Consider the following 24,549-nt stretch of genomic DNA (forward strand, 5'->3'; position numbering starts at 1 on the left):
TAGCTAGTTTGACACGGGTTTCTGTTATGAATTTCTGAAATAGTCCTGAGTAATACAAGCAACTTATAAAATCTAAAAATGTACAGCTATCAACCTTGAGCCACCTCAATTTTAGCAATAATATCTAGAATGGATATAGGTTGTGAAGATTAAAGCTAGGAGGTCCATTTGGTGCAGATTTGTCTTATGCCTCTATTTCCTCTGAAATGAGTTTAGTTATTACCGTCAAGTTATTAGAGTAGCTAGGCTGCACTGTTATTTTCTACATCTCATAAGTTTAGGGAGTCATGGGATTGAAATTCTAGGGTAGATCTGATTTAACCAAATTGTGAAGTATTGAGGTAATGGAAACAATATTTTGTATTTTAAGTTCCCTATCCTGTATTTAACACTCCCTCGAGCCAAATGTGTTTTCCATTTGGGTGACTTAAAGGAAGGAGGCAGCAACATTCTCAGATGTCATTTCAGGGAATAATTTTACTTCTTAATCAATTATACTTCTTTCTAAGTCTGTTAGAACTGACTTTTCCGTCTCCTATTTCTGCTCTTGGGAAAACTTGATGATAAGTAACGAGATCTTCAGTCTCAAGATGAACATAATTTGTATACGCCCCTCCCCCCCAATATCTGAAAGAAGCCATGATGAATAAGTCAGCAAATATCTGAGTTCACTGAAAAAATTCATTATTTTTAGTGGTATACAATGCTTATTGGTTATAAAGACCTGTGTACTTTTTTCCTTTCCCTGTGGTGCCAGCAGTATTGCTATGTTTATAGTTGATAACCAGGTTTGAAATTTGGAAACATCTTTCATTTGTGAAATATGATTTGAATAATTAGAGAAAGTATAAGTCTGAGTGAGATTTGGGAGATTTAGAGCTGGAGGAAGGAGGATCTTGATCCAGGGACATTTTTCATTCCACAGATGTAAAAATATTTGCTTGTGGGGAAGACAGGGAGAGTAATGCCAATCATTTTAGCTGTATCCCCCAAGATGTTTATCTTGAGAAGTGGAGAAAGCAAAGGAGAGAGAACCATACCAATGTGGAGAACTGTAGAGAATTCCAAAGAGTCATGTTTATCAGAAAAATATTTTTACCAGGAAAACATGAAATAAATATTCAATATCTGACTTGATCCTGGGAACTGAGGGACCCACATCTACGTGTATGCCTTTTTGCTTTTCCTGAAAAGGGTGATCCCTAACATTATTTTGGAACTCAGCTTTATAACATGGAATGGTTTCATCCTGATCTGTGATGCAAATGGATGATTAATCTGGACTAGGTAAACAGAGAGATAAGGGAGCATACATACCCACTCTGCTAGACTTTACATATGCACATTTCAAATCAGACCCAGAAGACCCTTAAGCCTGCCCATCAGAACAGATATTTACAGCAGGGAAAGTTCTGGGTTGGACTGTCTCCCTTGAGCCATTTGGAAACTGAACCGGCTGGAGCAAATTGCAAGATTTAGGCTGTGGGAGAATGACTCTGGTTCCTTCTCAGCCTAGAGCAATAACCCAGCTGTTGGAAAGCTGAAATATTAGACCAAATTATATTACCTAAGTTAAAGTTAGCACCCTTGAGAATAGATCTCTATATATGTTAAGGTACATGTATTATGCAAGAGTTGACATTCCTATTTCTGTATTTTATGAACCAGCCCTGGATTCTTCACTGAAAATAAAATTGTTGTTAGCATGTTTTTGGTTATTTGTTTTTACTGCTTGATATATACACTATTGACACATTTCCAAAGCCATTACCCTCTAAGATTGGAACTTCCAGAAACATCCTTGACAAAGCCATCAATAGAAACAACTAAACATTTAAAAACAATAGGTGTCTTATATGTAACAACTGTGGAATTTGGCCTAAAGCTGATAATATTCTTAAAAAAAGTCATTTACTCACACAGGGTCTTATTTGATCCATATAGCACCCCTGTAAAGAATACAGGGCACGTATTATAGTATCTCCAGCTGACAAAATGAAGTCTTAGCAATAAATGACTTGCCCAAATTCAAACAATTAGCAAGTGGCAGAACCAGGACTTACTCTCCATGTTTTTATATTCCAATTTCAGGGCCCTCTTTGGGGACACACAAATTAGAGATAAGCATAAAGAAAATTACAGGAGACAATTAGAATCACAACCAATTAGTCTAATCTATAGAATTTGTACTCTTACTTAAGACATAACCTACAAGACTAAAAACATATTTATTACATTGTATTACATATTCACATTTCATTGTTATTCTGTGGGCACTGGGCTGGTAAAAAGATTTTTGTACTTAATTCATCAATAAATATTTACTGACCACTATTCTGTGTGGGAATTTTGAGTTGGACATTTTTTTCTGTCTTTTTATTAAAATTAACTTGTAGAGTTGAGTGAATGTCCAGTCATTTCAGCAAGTTACATAGAATTTTGTTGCAAACTCTTCCATTTTTCCTGGATAAAGAAGAGAAAACCTGAAGACTTGGTAAGGCAATTCTCAGTCTGTTCTTCAAACCTCTGTAAGAAGTCCCATTCTCTCATTTAAAAAAGAGGTATCACTAATTGATCATCTACTGCATGCAAGGTGTTCTATGTATGTTACTGATAACCTTCACATCTCTGTGGCTTGGTGGGTATAGTTATCCTCATCTTTTCGAATGGGGTTAGTATAGCCCAGCAGTGAAATAAGATGAGATAGTAGCCTTGGATCAAGAGCAGGGCCTTCCATCAAAACTACTAGGGTTTGAATCTGGCTCCATACATACTAGCTGGCTGAACTTGGACCACTTATTTCCTTTCTCTGTGCTCCTTTATGCTCATCACTAAAGTGGAATAAAATGATATGAACTCCTAGTTACTGTGAGTATTAAATGAATTAACTGTAAATGGCTTATAGTGCCCCGGCTTCTAGTGATACTCAGTGGATGTTAGCTACTATCGTTAATTTGTTGTGCCCCAGGGCTGAATCTGAGGGCCTCTTTTCTTCTTTATATATCTGTTACTCACTAGGTGACCTCATTTAATCCCATGGTTTTAAATATAAAACTATACTAATGACTCCAAAATTTGTATCTCCTGCCAAACTGATACTTTTCAAGTGTAAGTCAGCTCATGTCACTTCTCCATTCAAAACCCTCCAGTGATTTCCCGTCTCTCTCAGTGAAAAAGCCAAAGCCCTAAGCAGGGCCTACAAGGCCCTATATGACCTGTCCTACTTTTCTGATCTGTCTCCTACTACTTCCCACTGTCTTTCTTTTCTCCTGCCATACAGGTGTGCTTGTTGAACACGCCCAAGCACTCCTGGTCGTCAGACTCTTTGCACCTGCCATCTGCCAGATATATTCTTCCCCAGATATTCAAATGACTCATTCCTTCACTTCCTTCGGGTCCCTGCTCAAATACCATCTTATCAGAGAGACCATCCCTGACCACCTTAAATAAAAGAGGATTTCCCTTTCCTTTTCTTCTTACCCTGCTTTATTTTTCATTATGGTGCCTATTATCATTATGTTTATTCCTTTTCTTATGGCCTGTTGTCCTCCTCTAGAATGTGAGTTCTATTAAAGCAGGGACTTTTTTTGTTTGCAGCCCCTAAATCAAGTGCCTGGCACATGGCAGACACTCAATAAATATTTATTGCTTAACTATAATTACATTAATTGCCCACCTAGTAAATGTCAGAGTTTCATACCCAGATCAGTCTCCCTTCAACATCTCTTGCTCTTTATGCCCCACTAATCTGCATCCCAAGTCAGGGAAGCTACTAACCCCATTACAGATATACATCGATTCTGAGGACTCTTGTATTTAAACTAGAAAGTATATACATATTAGGGTTGATTTGCTATTCAGCATAATTTAACAAATATTTACTGCACATCTACTACATGCTTTGGATAAGAAATAATGGCCAGTCCAATAATGTAAGGTAGTAATTTATCCAAGAATCTTGAAGGCCAGGAAAGGTAAATTTCTTACTTGTGGATCTCTAAGTTCAGAATTATTATATACACCTAAAACTAATACAATGTTATATGTCAATTATATCTCAATTTAAAAAAAAAGAAGAATTATTAGGTCTATCTAATATCAGAATAGAACACTTGGTCACCCCTCAGACTTTCTCCATCTTTCTGAATCTCAGTCCATTCATTTGCTTCAGACATTTTCCTAGATTTCTCTTTTCCTCATCCTCCACATCCAATCCATCTGCAAAGACTGTAAACTGTATCCACAAATCTTATCCAGAGACCATATGCTTCTCCTCAACTTCACCTCTATAAATCCTAGTTCTAGGACAACTCCACTTCCAAGGCTAGAAGCAGAATTTCCTAAATGTGTTCCTTGCCTTCCTGTTTTCTACCTAGCAGCCAGAGTGATCTTATGAAAAGTAAACTACGTATCATTCCCCTGATTAAACACTTCCATGTTTTCAATGTTCCCTTTTGTTTTTCCTCTCCATCATTCCACTTAGAAAAACACCCAAACCCTGCCCTAGCCTACAAGTCCTACCTGACTGGGTCCTGATCACCAGTCCAATCTTCTCTCCTGGCATGTTTTCCCTTATTCACGTATTCTAGTCACGCTGCCCTTCTTTCATTTCTGTGAGCACATTAAGCCCTTCCCTGTTCCAAAATATTTGTACTAGCAACTCCTTGTCATTAAAGTCTCAGCTTAAATTTCCCCAGAGAGGCCTTCCCTAACTACTCATTTAAAAGAATCCCCTCTCCTCCACTCACCCTTTGTTCTGTCAGAGAGTGAATTGCATTCAGTTATTGTGCATTGCACAACTCCTATCTAATATTTTCCTTCTCTGTTTGTTTATTGTCTATCTCCCTCCACTAGATTGTAAACTCGATGAAGACAGGGACTTTGCTTTATCAGCAGGGTTTATAACAGAGCCCAACACATAGTGAGCACTCAAGAAATACTTGGTTTTTTTTTTTAAGATTTTATTTATTTATTTTTTCCCCCCAAAGCCACAGTAGATAGTTGTATGTCATAGCTGCACATCCTTCTAGTTGCTGTGTGTGGGATGCGGCCCCAGCATGGCCGGAGAAGCGGTGCGTCCGTGCGCGCCAGGGATCCAAACCCAGGCCGCCAGCAGCGGAGTGCGCGCACTCAACCACTAAGCCACGGGGCCAGCCCCAAGAAATACTTGTTGAATGGATAAATCTGTCTCAACTTTGATAGCTTATGTAATATCACAATAGTTTTCTAACACAGCTTTAGAAATTCTGCCCCATCCATGCTCTCTCAATCTGATAGCATTGCTTCAACCCACAAAAAGGACCAATACACCAGGGGAAAGATTCAGGCTCCCCCTATTTCCTAACAACCACTAGGTCAAGATCTGGCTTAGTTCAATAGTTCAAAATCATCAGATAAGGGGGAAAAGAAAGGCAGGAAGTAATACTCCGGAAATGAACAATCGTCATTTTTCACTTAAAGATTTGAGGAAGAGAGAAAGAAAACAATTCTTAAGATCAAACACTTTCAGCATCGGAAATGTTAGAGAAAGTAGATGTGGACAGAAGAATGTTAAGAGTGAAGGAGGAAAACTAAATCAGAAGGAGGTAAGAGAGAGAGCTCACACCGTGCTGTCAAGTATTCATGGTTCTGGGCTTGGGTACCACGTCTTGCCTTGTAGATAAACACTAAGAAAAGAGCGTGATGGAATGAAGTGGGGTGGAGGCGAGAGAAAGGGAGGGGTGGGAGACCAGGACGAGAGAGGCGAAAGAAGCTAGAAAGGAAAGAAAGGGATCCAGCAGAGCAATACAAAAGCAGCCTCGGATCTTGCCGGAGCTGCAAGCGTTAAGGAGAGGCGGGGAGTGACGCGGTTTGCGTCTAGAGCGGCTCCTTGGAGTCCACAGCATCCACCGCCGGAGCCTCGCCTTCCTTTCTCCCTCTGCAGACATATCGAGACACAAAAAGAGGGGCGACTCCTGGACCAGGGCGAGGGACCCACCCACACCATGACCGAGACCACCAAGACCCACGTTATCTTGCTTGCCTGCGGCAGCTTCAATCCCATCACCAAAGGGCACATTCAGATGTTCGGTGAGTCCTCCCGCCCACCCCCGGAGGCGGCTTCCGCCTCTCTTCTTTCCCCGGCACCTGTGTTTTCCTGGGCGACCGAACAGTAAGGCTTGTGTCCCGTCGGGGGGGTACGCCGGCTGATCCCTCTGCTGGGAGGTCAACCCCTCTATTCCTGGCTCGCCGGAGGGGACGAAGACTGCGCTTCCGAGGCGTCACTTGCTGGGGCCTGACCCGGCTCGCAGGGGGCCAGGGGGTGGGGGAGGGGAGGGGAGGGGAGGGGAAGGGCTGGAAATGAGTGTTGGTATGGGCTGGGTGGGAGGTCGAGGTTCGAGAAGTGGGTTGCGGCGGTCCGGTGGTTTGGCTACTTGGCTGGTGAAGATCGGGATGGGGGCAGAGGTTGGGGCGCGGAGAAGAGAGGAGGGGGCTGGAGATAACGTGCTGTTTGTTTAGGATGGGCGGAAAGCTCGAAGGAGTTAAATGATGTATATGCTTCAGAGAGACAAACACTCACACACAACACACCAGTAATAGGGCTGGAGCTTCAAGGAGGTTAATTTAGGGTTTGGCTATGGTTCGGGGCGGCACAGGGGCGAATGTTTGAGCGTTGTGGACCGTGTGTTGCCTGCGCGAGGTGGATGGCTGAATGAATGGGATTGGGGGGCCTGGCCAACCTGGGCTTGGCTGCCAGGACCCGCTGCTTAGGAAGGGGAGGGGGCGGGGCAGCCGCTGCGGGCTGCCCTTTGCGAGCCGGTGTTGATGGATGGGGGCCTAAGTTGGCTGAGGCTTTGCCCAGAGCGGCAATGGCACCCGGAAAGCTTGCGGCGTGCGAGTGTGTGTATGAGTGTGTGCGTGCGTGCGAGCGTATGTGTGTGTGTGTGTGTGTGTGTGTGTGTGTGTTCGGGGGGCGGTGGAGGGCGCATCATCGCCAGTTGTTTCTCGGAGGCTTTGGGGCGTGGAAAGAAAGGGAGCGAGTGGGGGCTCCTGGCTGCTGGTTTGGGATTCAGCAGGGGCAAGGGAAAGGTGATCGATGCCTGTTGGAGATCTTGGGCCACCGGCGGGTAAATGACGCGGCTTAGTTGCTGCTCCTGCAAGACCCAAAGGCGCGGGGGTGTGCGCGTTTAGACCCTGAGGGAGGGACACGGTCACTTTAGAGGCAGGAAATTGAGGAGAGGTTAGAAGTTGGGGGTGTTTTTTTTTTTTCTGTTAATGAGGGAAACATGGAGTAGAGGAGAGCGAGTGGGCTGGGGGTGGATGCGAGATGGGACGGATGAGAGGCCCTGACCCGCCGGGCAGCAAGGCGCTATCCAGAGGCGGCGGTGCTGAAACACAGGGCGCGCCGGAGCTGGCTGCGAGCACACGTGTTTACTCTGAGCCTGAGGATTGAGCGAGCCTTCCTAGGGCTGTTAAATGAATGCCACATCATAGCAGTAAAGACTGGGCGAGGTGGATTAAACTAAAAATATTCCTCTCTTAAACCTAAAAGGTGCGTCGAATGGGGCCTGCTTATTAAAACCTCATGAAAAGAATATTAGAACTACTTTGAGCAGAGCACAGATCAGGGAGGCACATTTATAGGATCCAAGAAGGGAGACTGAGAGGTAGCCATTCCTTTCTCAGCATCCCTTCACTTTTAAAAGTGTTTTATTAAAAGCTAATGCCAACTTACCTATTAAATAAAGACTTTCGTTGGAGCATCAGGGTAGACCAGAGCATCTCATCAGTCTTCTAAGGGAATATCAGTGCCCTGGGAACACTCTACTTTCACTTTCTTTTGAGTCTGATATCTTCACCCCTGTCTTTCTTTTCATCTCTGTCCATATTTCCTCTAGCCATTTTATGTTGATGTGCTTCATTCCTCTCAGTTGCCCAGACAGGGATGGGCTTTCCTCTGGAACTCCTTGGCTCTAGGAATCTTTAGTGAGCCAGCAGGTAATCCTCCTTTCTTTCTTTCTGGGGCTAAGAATGTCGTTAATTCTGCTTGTTTTGGATTGCAAGAGGGACAGATTTAGATTGAGAACCAAGGATTCTGTCTCGCAGCTAAAGAGAGTTTGGTAACAGTGATAAAGGCTTTTGTTAAGTGGATGCTGACCTGCCAATTCTCCATGAGCTTAGAGAAGAGAATATGTGGAAATAGGCATGTGTTACAGCAGGGAGTTTTAGATATAGAATAGGTGAAAGGAGACTCTTTGACAGTCGTGACTATTTGCTTGACATTGGAACTGGGGAAGGAGAGACTATCTGTCAACAAAGCCTTTTGAGTGTCCATTAGTTACGTGTAATCCAGAGAGCAACAGGGAAAGAGGACATGGTGTGCTCACTGTGGCTTTAGGAGCTTATACCCTAATGAAGGATTTAGCACATATACATGTGAAAAGGAAACAAGAATAAGACCACAAAATACATATTAAGCTATTTTTGTAGAATCTCTTATGGGAACCTTTGAGCTCGTGATAAATTTTGTAATTTATTTTTGGAGAGTAGTTTCTGGTTTACCAGGCCTTTTCATATATGTTATGTCACTTATTCCTAATAACAAGGTTACAAGAAAGGCATCATTATCTCCACTTTACAAATGAGAAACTGATGTTCAGAGGCTAAGTAGCTTTCTTAAGTGGTTTAAGTGACATGGAGAGTGGGTGGCAGAGTTGAGGCTGGAACCCCACATTACTGATTTCTCTTGCAGAGGCCTTTGCACTGTATCAAAGGCGGGAAGAAGTGCTCACTAATCTTCCGACTGCATAATTCCATGAACTCTATTTCCTTCAAACGTGTACTAACAGAGATTAGAATTAAATTGGCCATCAACTAAATGAGATTCCTAAATATGCATTTCGTTAAGAGCTCTTTCCCATCTCTAAAGAAACCAGTTATCCATGAACTATTTTCTCCTTTTAAATGGCTTTTAAAATTTTCTCCCCAACAATACAAAAATAATTAATACAATAAAATTTTCAAACTTCCTTTAAGGTGCTTGAAATTTGTAATAGAGGGCCGGCCCGTGGCTTAGTGGTTGAGTGCACGCGCTCTGCTGCTGGCGGCCCGGGTTCGGTTCCCGGGCGCGCACCAATGCACCGCTTCTCCGGCCATGCTGAGGCCGCGTCCCACATACAGCAACTAGAAGGCTGTGCAACTATGACATACAACTATCTACTGGGGCTTTGGGGGAAAAAAAATAAATAAAAATTAAAAAAAAGAAATTTGTAATAGAAAATTTTTAAAAAGACCCAAACAGGACTTGGAAATTGGACACCTTTAATAGAGCTCCTGTATTTTGAAATCCAATTGTTTACCAAAGCAAAAAGAAAAAGACTATAAACAAAAAGAGAAGTGACATTCAGAACTAATAACTCACTCTTCATCTCTGTAAAGTAGTACTTGTACAGTTCTCAATATTTGTAAAATATTTTGGAATGTTCTTTTCTCTTTACTCTGAAAGGGAGTTGATATTATTCCTATTTATGGGTGTAAAAACATATAGGAAAAAAATTAATATTTGTGATAGAGATATTTGATATCTATATACTTAACTGTAGCTAAAATGTTTTCAGAGATGAATAAAAGTTTTTGGCAAAGTAAACCCATAACTAATGATGTTTTATTTCATGATTCTGCCTTATTACATAAGAAGACAATGTGAAGCTAGAAGTTGTTGGTTTTTTTTTTTTACATTTAAGTTCTTATTTATTAAGTATTTAGAGATTATATTTCATTACAGATTTCTTTGTATTTCTATTGCTATGTTTGTCAACAAATCCACCAGTGGTAAATCAGATAGCAAGTTTAAACAGAAAAGTAAGAAAGGACTGATCAGATTAGTTTCGCCATAAAAAATAAAGGAATTGAGAGACTTGATCACAGCAGAAATGTATCCTGTTTTTTGATGATTACAAAATAACTGGATTTTCTAGTTTTTCTACTTTTCTGCTTTTTTTTTGCTTTGAACAATTGGGTCTTTTTTTTTTTTTTTTTTTTTGTGAGGAGATCAGCCCTGAGCTAACATCCGCCAATCTTCCTCTTTTTTTTTGCTGAGGAAGACGGCCCTGGGCTAACATCTGTGCCCATCCTCCTCCACTTTATATGGGACACCGCCACAGCATGGCTTACCAAGCAGTGCGTCGGTGCGCGCCCGGGATCCGAACCAGCGAACCCCGGGCCGCCGCAGCGGAGCGCGCGCACTTAACCGCTTGCGCCACCGGGCCGGCCCAAACAATTGGGTCTTTTGAAAGAGACATGATCCAATTCTGTTCCTCTTAAAGGGTGATGAAGAGGGCTCTCTACTTGTCATGGAATTGGAAATGCAGCCCCTGTTGCTACAACTAGAAATCATAAGAAAAATGAATTTGAGTTGCTACCGATATATAGAGAACTGTCAGAAATTGAGAAACTGTTTAATGTGCTTGAAATGCCTATAACAAAAGATCATTATGCACAATGTGGTATTTATACTTTTGCATCACTATCTCATTTGATCCTACCCTGTAAGTGAAACTGAATAATATTATCATCTCCCTTTTACAAATGACAAAGCAGAGGTACAGGTGTAAGTCATTTAGTCAAGGTCATAAGCAAAAGTCAAGATAGCACTGGTTTCCTAATATCTAGACTCTCTCATCCAAGATGCTTCTTCTTTATTCTTTTAGTAGCAACAGCACCTATGGAAGGAGGAGCCACCTGAACTTAGTTATCAGCAAAGGGTAATGAGAACTTTATGAATTTTTTTCTTTGGCAACACAGGCCACTAACAAAATATATTCAACAAATATATCTGTTCTCTCTATTTTTTTTTTTTTTTTGTGAGGAAGATCAGCCCTGAGCTAACATCCATGCTAATCCTCCTCTTTTTGCTGAGGAAGACCGGCTCTGAGCTAACATCTATTGCCAATCCTCCTCCTTTTTTTTCTCCCCAAAGCCCCAGTAGATAGTTGTATGTCATAGCTGCACATCCTTCTAGTTGCTGTATGTGGGATGCGGCCTCAGCATGGCCGGAGAAGCGGTGCGTCGTGTGCACCCGGGATCCGAACCCGGGCCTCCAGTAGCAGAACGTGTGCACTTAACCGCTAAGCTATGGGGCTGGCCCCAATCAGTTCTCAATATCTTATGCTTATAATAAGGAAAGGCTATTTCTTTTCTTAATATTTGTATATTTTGCTTTTAACTATGTCACTGGAACATTCCTTCCACCACTCCCCCCACTTCCTCCTCCCTCCCCAGTCTTCTGTTACCACAACTAACACCTACCCATCCTTTGGATTTTAGCTTCAACAGTACTTCCTTGGGGAACCTCCATGACTCCTAAATTAAGTGTGGTGACCCTGACATTTGATCCCACGTCACCTTATACTTTTCATGCCATAATTCTCATCTCATTCTATGTCTCATTATATGTTTTCCGTGCTAGACCTTAAGCTCTATTAAGACAGAAACCATATCTGGTTTCATTATTGATTTATCTCCTAGTACCTAGCATGGAGTAGGCTCTCCATAATAGTATACTATAATAAGAGTTGCAAATAGCAAGTCTTTGCTCCATAATAGTTGTTGAATAAATAAAAAATAAATGAATATATAGAATCTTGTTCCAGGTAGAGGAATCAATCATGTGCAAGGGCTGGGGTGGTGAGACAGAGAGCCATAAGATATTAGAACAAAGGAAAGTTCACGATGGCTCAAGGAGGAGGGGAGTAAGAGATAAGACTGGAAAGGTAGGTGGAAGACTGATCAATTATGAAGGCTTGTAAGTTATGTTAAAGAATTTAGATTTTATCCTAATGACAATGAGAAAACATTGCATGTTTTTTTTTAAGTAAAGGGATGTCATAATCAGAACTTTTAAATTATGATTTAATTGAATCTTGAATATAGATTGGTGAAGGGCAAGAAGGGAAATGTAGTCAACAGCTTGGCACCTATTTCAGCAGCACAGAGTTCAAGTCGGAGAAGATGGTCACCTCATCCAGGTTATTGGTATTCAGGATGCAGAGTGAGTGCATTTGAAAATATTTAGGAGGTTAAAAGAAATCCTTATTTGATAATTTGATGGGTGGGTGATGGCAAAGTAGTCCAGGGTAACTCGCAGGTTTCTGTCCAAGGTGGATGAATAAAGAACACTGGAAGAGAAACGGGTTTGGGATTGGTGGGGAAAGTGCGGTTTCATACTTCTTACTCTAAAATTTTGGAAATATGTGTTCTAACCAAGCACTGATTCAAAAGAAGGAAATACCTAAATTCAAAGTCTCTTTGTAGCCTGGGACATCTGACTCTTCCACTGAAATCTCCCAATAGGTTCCAGTTGGGTTATTCACAGTTCTTCATGCAAGAAAGATATTGAAATTCATTAACATTATGGACATAAAGAGAAAAAAAAGGGTTTGCTGGCTTTTTTTAAAAGTATAAAATAGGAGAAAATCAAGGTCCTAACATTGACTCTTTTAATGTTGAGGCTGTGAAATTGGATGTTGAGGCTGTGAAATTGGAAACAGTTGATACAGTTCAAAAGACCATTCCAGAACTTGCTCATCACTGTGATGATGGCTGTCATAATATATTCAGGTGGATGCTTGGGAATTCTAACTCACTGAGAAGTTGAAGGTCCACTAATGGAAACTCATGGATCACTCCTAGCAGTTTCACTGGCAGGAGCTGTGTCTGCTGATGACAGGAGAATAATGGCTGAAAAAGAAAATTTAGACATTTTTGTTCACATAAAAAGGTGTCTTGATTTTCTTTCTCTTGCTGAATTGACCAACTGAGCCTCACGTTGACACAAGCTAACCATGAGAGGCAAATCTCCCATCTAGAATTCATCCCAAATGAGATACAGGAGACAACCAAGAAGAAGGTTGATGTTCTAAGAATTTTGAAATGCAGAAACATTCATTTTTAGTTTCTCTTCTCTTTTTGATCTTAGTCTACATTTCTAAGCCTTTATCCTTAGAACTACCAGATTTAAGAGGTTCATACGCCTTTTAAGAAATAGTTTGAATTATTGCTTAGTAGGAACATCCTTTAAGATGTTATGAATCTCAAGAGAAACATTTCTACACAAATATCCAATGTTAGACCAAGTCAAATGAACAGCCTAAAGTTTGGAGGCAAACTAAAAAATATAACCTGCCAACCCTTAAGTTTGGACCTCTCTGTTTCAGAGATATCCTCAGACTTGAGAGGAAAATGCAAAACTAGATGGATAATCTATATTTTCTGTTATTTTCCTGTTGATCAGCAATAGTTGTGATAGTAGTCTATGCATAACTGGCAAATAGAATGAAAAACCAGTTTTGAAAGTGTTTCTTTAAAAAGATTCAAGTCTAAATTGTGTAATATCATTGTCTTAGCCACCGATACAGTGTTCTGTATGTAGTGGTTGCTTAATCAATATTTAATGATACTATGAAACATACACTTTCTAGTAGAGTTCTTGTTCATTTTTAAAGAGTTTTCAAATCATCCTAAATTGCCCAAAAAGATCCTAAGGACGCAAAGGAATACATTAAATATTTTTCAACACCAGTTTTTTTAAAAACAATATTCAACACACAAAATTTTGGTTAAATAAGGCATTTAAAATAATTTTTAATGATTTGAAGTAACAGACTAAGCATTGTGATATAGAAATTCATTTTATAGAGAATTATATAGCTTTATTTATGGATGTTCCATATTCCAATATATATAAATGCAGCCTCTGTTTACAAAGAAGGAAGTTTTCCGTTGCCAGAGGTTTTCCAATTATAAGCATTCAATTGCATGGAACACATTTGCTTTTTTTGGATACACTTTGGCAGATAGTCTCAGAAGTATTTTAGCCCAAAAAGATGTTCAACGGCCTACATGGTGTGACTAAGGCCATCCTTATCTAACATTTTAAAGTTCTTATTTCAGTATCACTCTTTAAAATAAGGAAAGCTTTTTCATTTTTTATGATTTTATTTTATTTTTTATTTTCTGAAATGGAACCATTGTACATTGTACAAGCCCTATCTACTGAAGGAATAAATAAGTCAAGAATTATACTTCTGTACAACTCAACAAAACAAGCAATCAAACAAGCACGTCCCTGATGGGAAGTGGTTCTCACTTAGGTTCCAGTGTACCCATTCTGTACTTCAATGGGGTGGCCCCACCTTGTCCAAGTATTCTCAGATTTGGTGAATTCCATTCACCCTAGTTTGATCTTCCACGATTTTGTAGAATTTGGATCATGCGCCTGCTCTCTTTGACACAGGCTTAATTGTTTGAAGAGTAAGTATCATGGAGATTCTTTTCTCTGACGCTTTTTTTTTTTTGGTGAGGAAGATTAGCCCTGAGCTAACATCCATTGCCAATCCTCCTCTTTTTGCTGAGGAAGGTTGGCCCTGGGCTAACATCTGTGCCCTTCTTCCTCTACTTTATATGGGACGCTGCCACAGCGTGGCTTGACGAACAGTGTGTCGGTCCGTGCCCGGGATCCTGACCTGTGAACCCCAGGCCACTGAAGGGGAGTGTGTGAACTTAACTGCTATGCCACCAGGCTGGCCCCACTTTAACACTTATTTTTAGTTCTAATCCTTTCAGGAAGTCTTGAACAAGTATATTTCTGCTCTTGCTTATAAAGCTATGTGTTTCCATGACTTTGAAATTTATTATTATATGACTTTAAGCCCCAAATTAGTGACATTCCAGCGGGGGGTTGGGTTTTCCAATGCTTTATTCTTCCACATTTTTCTGACCCTTCATCTTGGTACCCACAGAGAGGTGGAATCCTCGTTCCATGTGGCACTGAGATTAAACTACATCGATAACTATTCATATTTCTTTTTTTTTTTTAAGATTTTATTTATTTATTTATTTTACCCCCAAAGCCTCAGTGGATAGTTGTAAGTCATAGCTGCACATCCTTCTAGTTGCTGTATGTGGGACACGGCCTCAGCATGGCCAGAGAAGTGGTGCATCGGTGCACGCCCGGGGTCGGAACCCCAGCCACCAGCAGCGAAGCGCGCCCACTTAACCGCTAAGCCACGGGCTGGCCCCACTATTCATATTTCTTTTGAAATATTTATGTACTGATAAATATTTAGCAGTGGTGGTTCATCACACGAACTACAAGATTTTTAAAATAAGGCGAATTTTTTTTAACTTAGAGACTGTCACTCATTATAAATTAAAATTAAGACAATAAAATGTTATACATATAAATTTAAGCCATAATTTCTTTGTTTACCATGAACCAATCTTGCTAAGCACAGTTTAAAAATTATTTACTTGTTATGTCCCAGGGAATCAAAGTTTATAGATAATATATGATTTTCCCATGCTGTGAATAATGTTAATAAAGAATGGGTAAATGTCCCAGTTTTTCCTATTGCTTCATTATTTCTCTATATATGAAAATTAATAAACTGAATTACTATTGATTTAGGAATATACTTAGTCGCCTTTAGCCTTTGTTTTCTCATCTGTAAATGGGGTGATTGACATAACCCAGGGGTCAGAAAACTACAGCCTGTTGGCCAAATGTGGCTTGCTAGCTAAGAATGGCTTTTACACTTTTAAAGATTTTATTTATTTATTTTTTCTCCCAAAGCCCCAGTAGATAGTCGTATGTCATAGCTGCACATTCTTCTAGTTGCTGTATGTGGGACTCAGCCTCAGGATGGACGGAGAAGTGGTGCCTCGGTGGGCGCCCGGGATCCGAACCCCGGCCGCCAGCATCGGAGCGCGTGCACTTAACCACCAAGCCACGGGGCCGGCCCGCTTTTACACTTTTAAATGGTTGAAAAAAACATAAAAGAAGAATAATATTTTGTGACTCATGAAAATTTTATTAAATTCAAATTTTAATATTTATAAATAAAGTTTTATTGGCACACAGCCACACTCATTCACGTGTGTATTGTCTGTGGCTATTTTCACACTACAACAGCAGTTGCAACAGAAATCATATGACTGCAAAGCCTAAAATACTTACTGTTTGGCCGTTTATAGAAAAAGTTTGCCTCCCTCTGATATAACCTACCTCAGGGGGTTGGAATGGGGAATGAATCTGAAGGATTCTAAAAATATAAAGAGCAGTTGAAGTCCTTTACTCAGAGGAACTCTTTAAAGAACAATTTTCAGTCTAAACTAAATCTCTAAAAAGACTCATTTAAGCAGCAAATGTAGTTTCAATTTCATAATTGTAATTTTTCTGGCTGACAGAGTAAACGACCGTGTTCATAATGGGGATGATTTTCTGGTGTTTGGTTTACTGGACATTGATTAGCCCCTCTGGCTAATGTTGGCTGTTTATCTGCTGTTGAACATTAGATATATTTCCCAGAACATCCTTTTCCTGATTCATAGCTACCCCCTCTTTAAATCTAATATTTTACGTACTTTATATATGAGGATTTAAAAAAATTAGCACATCAATTGCATCAGGCTTTTACAGGGGGCTCTTGCAGTCACATCTCGTTTTTCTGCAGCATCTCACCTCCCTCTGAATTCTGATAGAGCTTGGTTTGTACCTCTCTCATAGCACTTATCGCATTGTGCTGTGGGTTGTAGCTATTTCTATCCCTTTCATATCCTCTATCAGATTTAGGCCTTTGCCAGGGTGATATGGCTTTTGTATCTCCTAAGGTGCCTAAGACAGGGCTCTAGGTACATGGAGGATACTATCAATATTAAATGAAGGAATGATTGAACTGTTAGGAATATTCAGAATCTCAAAGTTGAGGCAAAATAGGTGATCAGAAATCAGACAAGAATATGGGAATTAGGAAAACAGAGATTCAAGAATGACAGAGTCCGAAAACAGGACAAATAGCAAACACTCAGGGACTTCAAAACTGAGATGATTGTTGCCTCAAGACAGGAAGGCTTGGGCCGGCCCTGTGGCTTAGTAGTTAAGTGCGCACGATCTGCTACTGGCGGCCCGCATTCGGATCCCAGGCGCACACCGACACACCGCTTCTCCGCCCATGCTGAGGCCGCGTCCCACATACAGCAACTAGAAGGATGTTCAACTACGACGTGCAACTATCTACTGGGGCTTTGGGGAAAAACAAAAGGAGGAGGATTGGCAATAGGTGTTAGCTCAGAGCTGGTCTTCCTCAGCAAAAAGAAGAGGATTAGCATGGATGTTAACTCAAGGCTGATCTTCCTCACAAAAAAAAAAAGACAGGAAGTCTTGTGCATCCTAGAGTGGAACCCTATGCCATTGTATAGCTTTTCCAGGTATCCACAGCGGGAACCTGCAAGTCATGTTTGGGAGCTGTTAAGTATGTAAGTTGGCAGGAGTGAAAAATGTGGGGTCAAGGATGAAAGTGAATCCTGAAACCGTCCGCTGGATACTTCAGTCAGAGGCACGATACATCTAGGAATGGCTTCTCAATGAGGCAGAAGGAGGTTTGAGGATGGCAGAGGAGTTAGGTTTTATTTTTATTTATTCATAGTTTGAAAAGGTTTAATGTACATGGCACCTGTCAAAGGGAAGCTTTGTATATTATTTACTCGACTTCAAACAAACAAAACGAACATAAAACCTTGGTTTGTCAATTATAGGTTTTCATCTTCATAAAGCACAGAGTCTCCATTTTAAGATTTCAGAAATCATGCAGATACTCATCCAGTCCTGAAACCTCTTTTAAAACATCTTCACAAGTGTCTGTCCAAACTTTGCTTGAGATCTTGCAGAGCCAGGGGATGCACTATTTTCCAAAGCAGCCAGACAGCCCTTGGCACAATTTTACCTTTTTCAAGATCGTTCCTTCTATTGGGCTGACATTGGCCTTCCTGAGACTTCCATGTGTTGGCTCTAGTTCTTTTCTTTTAGATCCATGGAGCAGGTCTAATCTATTTTCTACTCGTAAGACATTCGAATAGCTGAAGACAGCTCCTCTGTCCTCCCCACCAGTCTTCTGCTTAGGCTTAACCAGCCTCAGTTCCTTCAGCTGGACATCCATTGCTGTTTCTAGTCTTCATAACATCCTGGCTCATCTTCTCTGAGCATATCTTCATTGTCTATATCCCTTTTAAAATCTTATGTCCAGTTCATGATACAGCATTCGATGTGGCCTGATATGTGCTGTCTTATTGAATGTAGGTTAGCAGATGTTCCCTTTATTTGTGGCGCTGTGTCTATCTTTTTCTAATTGTATCAGGTAAGGCAAGCTATGGCTACCTGCATGCTAAAATGTCCTGACATTCTGAATAATTGGTCAATTTGGTGGATTAAGCTGCTAAACTAGTTCAATTTATTTAAAAATCTGACTGGTAAAAAAAAAAACAACAAAATAACTGACTAGTGTATTGTCAAGATGTGGTATTTTCAGAACTTTGTAGGTCAACGCACATGCTTAGTTGTATGAGATGTCGACCACACACTGGGAGGGACATGCTGCCTTTAGAATAAGAAAGCAACTTTCCAGGTTTTCAGACAGGGCTGAGACTAGAAGCCTCTGAATTCTTGGATTATCAAGTTTCTTGATATTTCATTGCAGGGACTGTTTTTGTGTGTGTGTGTGAGGAATATTGGCCCTGAGCTAACATCTATGCCGATCTTCCTCTATTTTGTATGTGGGATGTTGCCACAGCATGGCTTGATGAGCAGTGTGTAAGTCTGTGCCCAGGATCTGAACCTGTGAACCTGGGCTGCTGCCAAAGCGGAGCATGCCAACTTAACCACTATGCCACTGGACTGGCCCCAGGGACTGCTATTTTTTAAGTAGGTTCTGTTGAAAGCTCCAAATCAACTCTCCTCCATGTTTAAAACTCCTGGTTTTTGGACTGAAATCTGAACTCTCTTCCTATCTTGTCTAGCTCCTCCCCTCACGGTTACGCCATTGGCGTTGCTCTATTCCCAGGGCTCTCATGAGAGTGTCAAAAATGCTCTTGTTCCCTGCAATGGTGACTTTGTCCTGACAGAGGTGGGCAGTATCACATTTAGATTGAGCAGGGGGAATCTTTAAAAAAAAATAACAAAACAGTCATTTTTCTTATGGAAATTTCCAAACACGTGCAACCATAAACAGAATGATATAATGAAACCGGATGTACCTGTCACCCAACTTCAATAATTATTAATTCATTGTCAATTTTGATTCATTGATACCCCAACCCACTCCCCCACCCCTGCCTTATGTTCTTTTGATGCAAATCCCAGACATCCTGTTGTTTTCAGGTGAGATCCTTTCAGCTAGTACACAATTGCTTCTCTGTCCACATGCCCTCCATTTACAGACTGGATCTTTCTCCTCCCCATTTCATGTTTGTTTGCTTGACAGTTTGAGTTGCAGAAGGGGCTGGTATGGGGACAATGTTTAATTTCCCATCTTTGAGCGGATATAATAATGTCTCCACCCCAGTGAACAGTGGGTGACACTTTGGCATTGGCGTTGCCTTTAAAGCACAGGATTTATGGCCTTTCCTGTCTTTATCATATCATGTGGGGCCTCTGAGGCTCCCCTCCAGAGTGGAACTCCCACTGGACACAATGGGCCATTCTTCCCCGACATGCACATTCAGCTCTTTATCCCTCGTCATTCAAAGTCATGAATGTCTGTGTTAGAAGATGTTCCTACATCAGGGGTTCCCAACCCGGGGGCTCTGAACAACCAGAGTTTCTCGTAAATTAGAATAAGGGTCTGGGAACTGTTTCCAGTATTTCTAAGCATATGCATTCACCCTGCATATGGCGCAGGCTAAGGATCAAGTTTCTGGGCTTTTGCTTGCGTTCGTATCAATTTGGTGAGGTAAGCTCATGCTGACCAGGAGTCCTGCTTGGTAGCTATAGATGTCTTTGATGAACAAAAAAATGGGAAAAATTTTTTCTTCGATTTCTTTGTAAGAGGAGGAAAAGAATTAAACGAATTCTATTTGGTGACAAGGTTGGCTCCAGCGATAGCGTTTGAATTCTGGGTTTCTGTTTGGCCTGACTTTAACCTCTGTAGAAAATTAAAATAAAATCCTTCTTATTGGTCCCTTAATCCTTCCCTTGTGCTGTTTTAAATCATCTTTTCAAAGCGTATTGTCATGCAGTTTTGTTATCATTTGCATTTAAATGCAGTGAATAAAGAACTCGCTGCTGAATCCTTTGGGGGAATGTTTAAGTCCAACATCCCTGTTTGCCCAGTAAATCGTATGGCTCTGAATATTCATAAAAGAGGCTTGAATGACTTCTCCATGAGGAATTTGCTTTTCCTGGCTGCATTGTTTTGTGAAGATTGGTTCTTAGTGGTTTCACTTGTGGTTGTATTGAGCTGTAACAGTGGGTGGGGAAGGAGTGATTGGGGAGCTGGTTAGGACAGTCTCCAGAGCGGGGCCTCCCATCACGGCCACGGGGTGCTCTAAAGTTGTTTTTCTGGCATTGTTCCCATTCACTTGCTTCCATCCCCCACTCAATACAACCCACAGTAATTTACACATACACATTTCTTTTAGCTGCAAATTGGTTTATTTCAGTCTATTGTGATCAAAAAATTTTTCTGTTTGTCTAAAGAAATGCAGAAACTCATTGTGTTTGAAAATGCTGGGAAAGGGAAAAGGAATAAGAAATGACATTGCTTATGAGGAACTGTTTTATTATATGACAATAGCTTTGGGGTAGAGTCCCAACTTTGGAAATTAAAGGGATGGGGAAGAGAAAAGAAAACCCAACTTGTCAATTAGGTGATCTCTCAGCTTCCCTTCCTCTTCCCTTTCCACTGGCTTGAACTCTCCCCAGAGGACACCTGCCCAAAAGCCTTTGTGGGAAATAGAACCGCTTCTACTCTTCCTGCCTTGGGGGAGCGGAGTAACAGTGGCCTGACATCCCTGACCACGGAATTTTTCTGGCCTGTGTTGTGACTGACTCTGTTCATCCTCTCCAATAAATAATCACTGTAAACTAACATGTGAGCTAACATTTATTGAGCACTTACTTTGTGCCAGGCACTGTTTTAAGTGCTCTCCTTGCCTTACCTCATTTAATCTATACAACAATCCTGTTATCATTCCCATTCAGCTAATGATCAGAGAGGTTAGGTAACTTGTGTCAAGCGACACAGCAAGTGCATGGTGGGTAGAAATGTAGACCCACATGCTCTGACTCTGGAGGTCACTGTTTTAACTACTGCAAGATGCTGCCTTGCTCATTTATTGAATGAAACGGGACCCTCAGCGCTGTGCTAGGAGCTGTGACAATGCAGAAATGGGGGCTAGGCCTCATCCTGGCACTTGCATCCACCGAGTGGGCCAGTGCCAGAGTTTGTATGCAGAGAGACCGGCAACACTCTGGGGATCCTGCCCAAGGCAGCCAAGTGTGGAAAGGCCAGAAGACTCTGCAGACCACCAAGGAGACCTGTGGACAAGTCCAGAGCACAGAGAGAGGAGTGAAAAGTAGGGCTCAGCTCAGAACCAGGAGGCACTGGAGAGAAACAGGAGAAAATTGGGAGCAAATCAAGAAGGGTCCTGGGTGAGACCACAAACAGAGTGAAGTGGCCACACTCACCTTTCACTAACTTAAAAAAGGTACAGGATCAGAGTGGACAGACATGAATATAAAATTCTCTCCCTTCTTTTAGATTGTAGTTGGCAAAACTGTCTACAGATAATTATTCAATAACCTCCCTCCCCTTAATGTAAAATGAGTATAATAATATACTCACTTTATTGGGCTGTTGTGAGGATTAAATGAGATAATGTGAATATATTGTAATACCACCTCCTTTGAATGCCTGGCTCTCACCTTGGGCCCCAGCGCAGTATTGCATCCCCTGCAAAATCACAGATCCAGTCCCTAAGTACTAAGTGATATGAATTTTACTAAACATTTTACAAAGAGATAGCAGGGGTTACAGTGTAAATCACCAATTTCTACAATGTCCCACTCAACTCTAGGGAGAGGAAATTTGGTTCTTCCTCTTATGGCAGCAGGTTCATCTCTCTTTTTCCAGCAATTGCCCCTACCTCCCCATATCCTTCCCACAGAATGTCCTGTTTCCCTTTCCCCTGCACTTAGCTTCCTTGGCCCAGCTGCCCCTCTACCTCCTTTCCCTCCTCTCTAAATCCCTTGGGCAGTCTACCCCACTCAGCAAGAAAGAGCCACCACTGCTAGTCAGACTCTGCCCAGCTATAGCTCTCCAAGCATGTCCCAGCCACATATATAAAGGTTATAGCCCATCCTGTCACATACAGTGTTCTTAGCAAACTGTCAGGCCCACAGTAAGTGATGGATAATGGGGATAATATTCGTAGTTGTTGCCAATGTCTGTCGCATGATGTCTTGGCTGGACCAGCACACAGTTACCCTGGAAGTCTGGTTGCCAGTGTTAGTGGAGGATTGGTGAAATGGCTGAAAGACAAAGGAAGTGGATGATTGCCATCTAGGGATGTTGTGAGCAGGCTGGGATCTAGAGAGGCCTACAGACGTGTGGACATTGCCGATGAGCATCTGGAAGTCACCAGAGAGGCAGCCTCCTGTCCAGGACGATTTGCTCTTCTCCTTGTGTAATCACTGGTGGCTTAACTATTGGTGAGGTCAGAGTGACTGGGGAAGACATACTGCCCGTTCCCGCTGGGCAGAGCAGCTCCTTTAGATGTAAGCCCTTGGTAGGTCCTGCAGGGTAAGGCTAGAATAGGCTGTGCCTCTAGTCTCCCTGCAGACGAGTCAGCTTTTGCTGCTGCTGGAAGGATCCAGGGCCAACAGTCAGGTGCCTGCTCAGCCTCTGTGTGGGCTGGCAAGAGAACCATGGTTTTTGGCTAGATTTTTGCGCCTGTCCTCACCCCATCACCCACTGTAACCAATGGTGACTTAGAGTAGAGAGAGGCTTCACAGAATGGAAAATAATCAGATTTGCAGTTGGAAGAGACTTCAGAGGTCATTCAGTTGCTTATTGGATACTTTTCATGACAGGGAGCTCATTTTCAGTCTGTTTCTTTGCTGGACAGCTTCACTGTTAGAAAGCTCTTCTGTCATGAACAAAATCTGTGTTTATATAACTTAGGTCTGTTTGTCCTAGTGCTATCTTCTGAAACTGTCAACCAGGCTCTATTTTATTTAGCTTTAATATCACCCCCGTTCCCTGGCATCTAGATTGGGAATCTTGAACATCTTTGTTATTCAAATATATACATTTTGTAGTATCTCCACTCAACAATTTGAAACACTGTCCACCCCACTGCCAGAGGAAGGGTTTGTGGGGAACATGACAATAAGTCGTTACTGGGCATCTCTAATATAGCTCATCTGCTCTGTTCCCCGTCAACCTCTATCCCTTTCCCCTTCATGGCACTATCACCCCCTGACATATTTTAGGGGGTGTGTATATGTTTATTGGCGTCTCTTCTCTAAGAGTATAGACTCCATGAGAGCATAGACTTGTCCTGGTCTGTATTATCCTACACTGTATGCTCAGTGTTTAGAACAATGCTGGAACATAGAAAGTACTTGATTAATATTTATTAAGTAAATAAGAGCCAAATTAGGATAGTGAAGGTCCCAGATCCTGTCAGTACTTGTCTGAGTACTCCAGAAAAGACAAGTTGTTTCTTTAAAAGCCGACTGGTATAGCAGCAATAGTCCTAATCCTGGAGTCAGGGGACTTGGGTTCATCCCAGATTTGTAATCATTGTCTGGGTGACCCATCAGCTGGATATTTGATTCCTCTGGGGCTTATCATCTGTAAAATGGGATTGACACTCTCTGCCCTGTTCAATTTCAGACTTGTCCTGAGGATGAAATACAACTATATGGGAGAAAGAATTCAGTAGACTGGAAAGCAATATATAAATGTCAGAGTTATTATTGTTATTGTAATGATTGAAGTTGTATAATATTGATACAGCAAAAGTATATGCAGCCTGAGAATGAGTTTATCTTCCGCTTGAGAAGAATTAATTTCTGGAGCAGCTAAGGATCATGTGATTTCCAGAGATGCTCTGTATGAGTTTGCTTACCACCACCACCACCCCCAATACTTATTTAAGTGCCTGCTATGTGTGGGCATTAGTTCAGTTGCTGATGAAGTACATCAGAGAACAAAACATACAAAAATCCCTGCCTTCATGGCATTTACAGTCTAGAGGAGGCAGAAAGACAATAAAAATAAACAAATAATCAAGTAGTATGTTAGGGCTATAAGTGTCAAGGAGTACAACAGAGAAAAAAAAAAAACAAAAAAAGCAGGCTAGAGGAATGGGGAGTTCCAGGGGTGGGGGTTGCAATTTTAAAGGGTAGTCAGGGGAAATCTCCCTAGATGGTGACACTTGAGCAAAGACTTGAAAGAGATGAGGGATTTAACCATATGGATGTTGGGGGAGAGCATTACAGGCAGAGGGAACAGCAAGTGCAAAGGCCCTAAGGTGAGCGCTTCCCTCAAATGCCCAAGAAAAAAATAAGGAAACCAGTGTGTCTGGAACAGAGAGAAAAAGGGAGAGTGGTAGATGTAGGGCCATATACGACATCGTCAGGACTTTGGCTTTTACTCCAAAGGAGAAGGGGAGCCATTTGAAGGTCTTGAAGAGAAGTGTTACATGATCTGACTTCTGTTGACTTATTCTGAC

The 24,549-nt window shown here is 41.5% G+C and overlaps 1 protein-coding gene across 1 annotated transcript in view; it reads left to right on the top strand.

Moving 5' to 3' along the window:
- The first annotated feature begins 5,837 nt into the window (after window positions 1-5,837).
- NMNAT2 (nicotinamide nucleotide adenylyltransferase 2) overlaps window positions 5,838-24,549 on the top strand; it is a 148,472-nt gene continuing 129,760 nt past the window's right edge. Inside the window, exon 1 of the mRNA XM_058539905.1 lies at window positions 5,838-6,069. Within this exon, the coding sequence (XP_058395888.1) occupies window positions 5,985-6,069 (85 nt within the window). The 5' untranslated portion in view covers window positions 5,838-5,984. The remainder of the gene's footprint in view (window positions 6,070-24,549) is intronic.

Source organism: Diceros bicornis, chromosome 4 (genome assembly GCF_020826845.1).
Source record: "Diceros bicornis minor isolate mBicDic1 chromosome 4, mDicBic1.mat.cur, whole genome shotgun sequence".
NCBI lineage: Eukaryota > Metazoa > Chordata > Mammalia > Perissodactyla > Rhinocerotidae > Diceros > Diceros bicornis.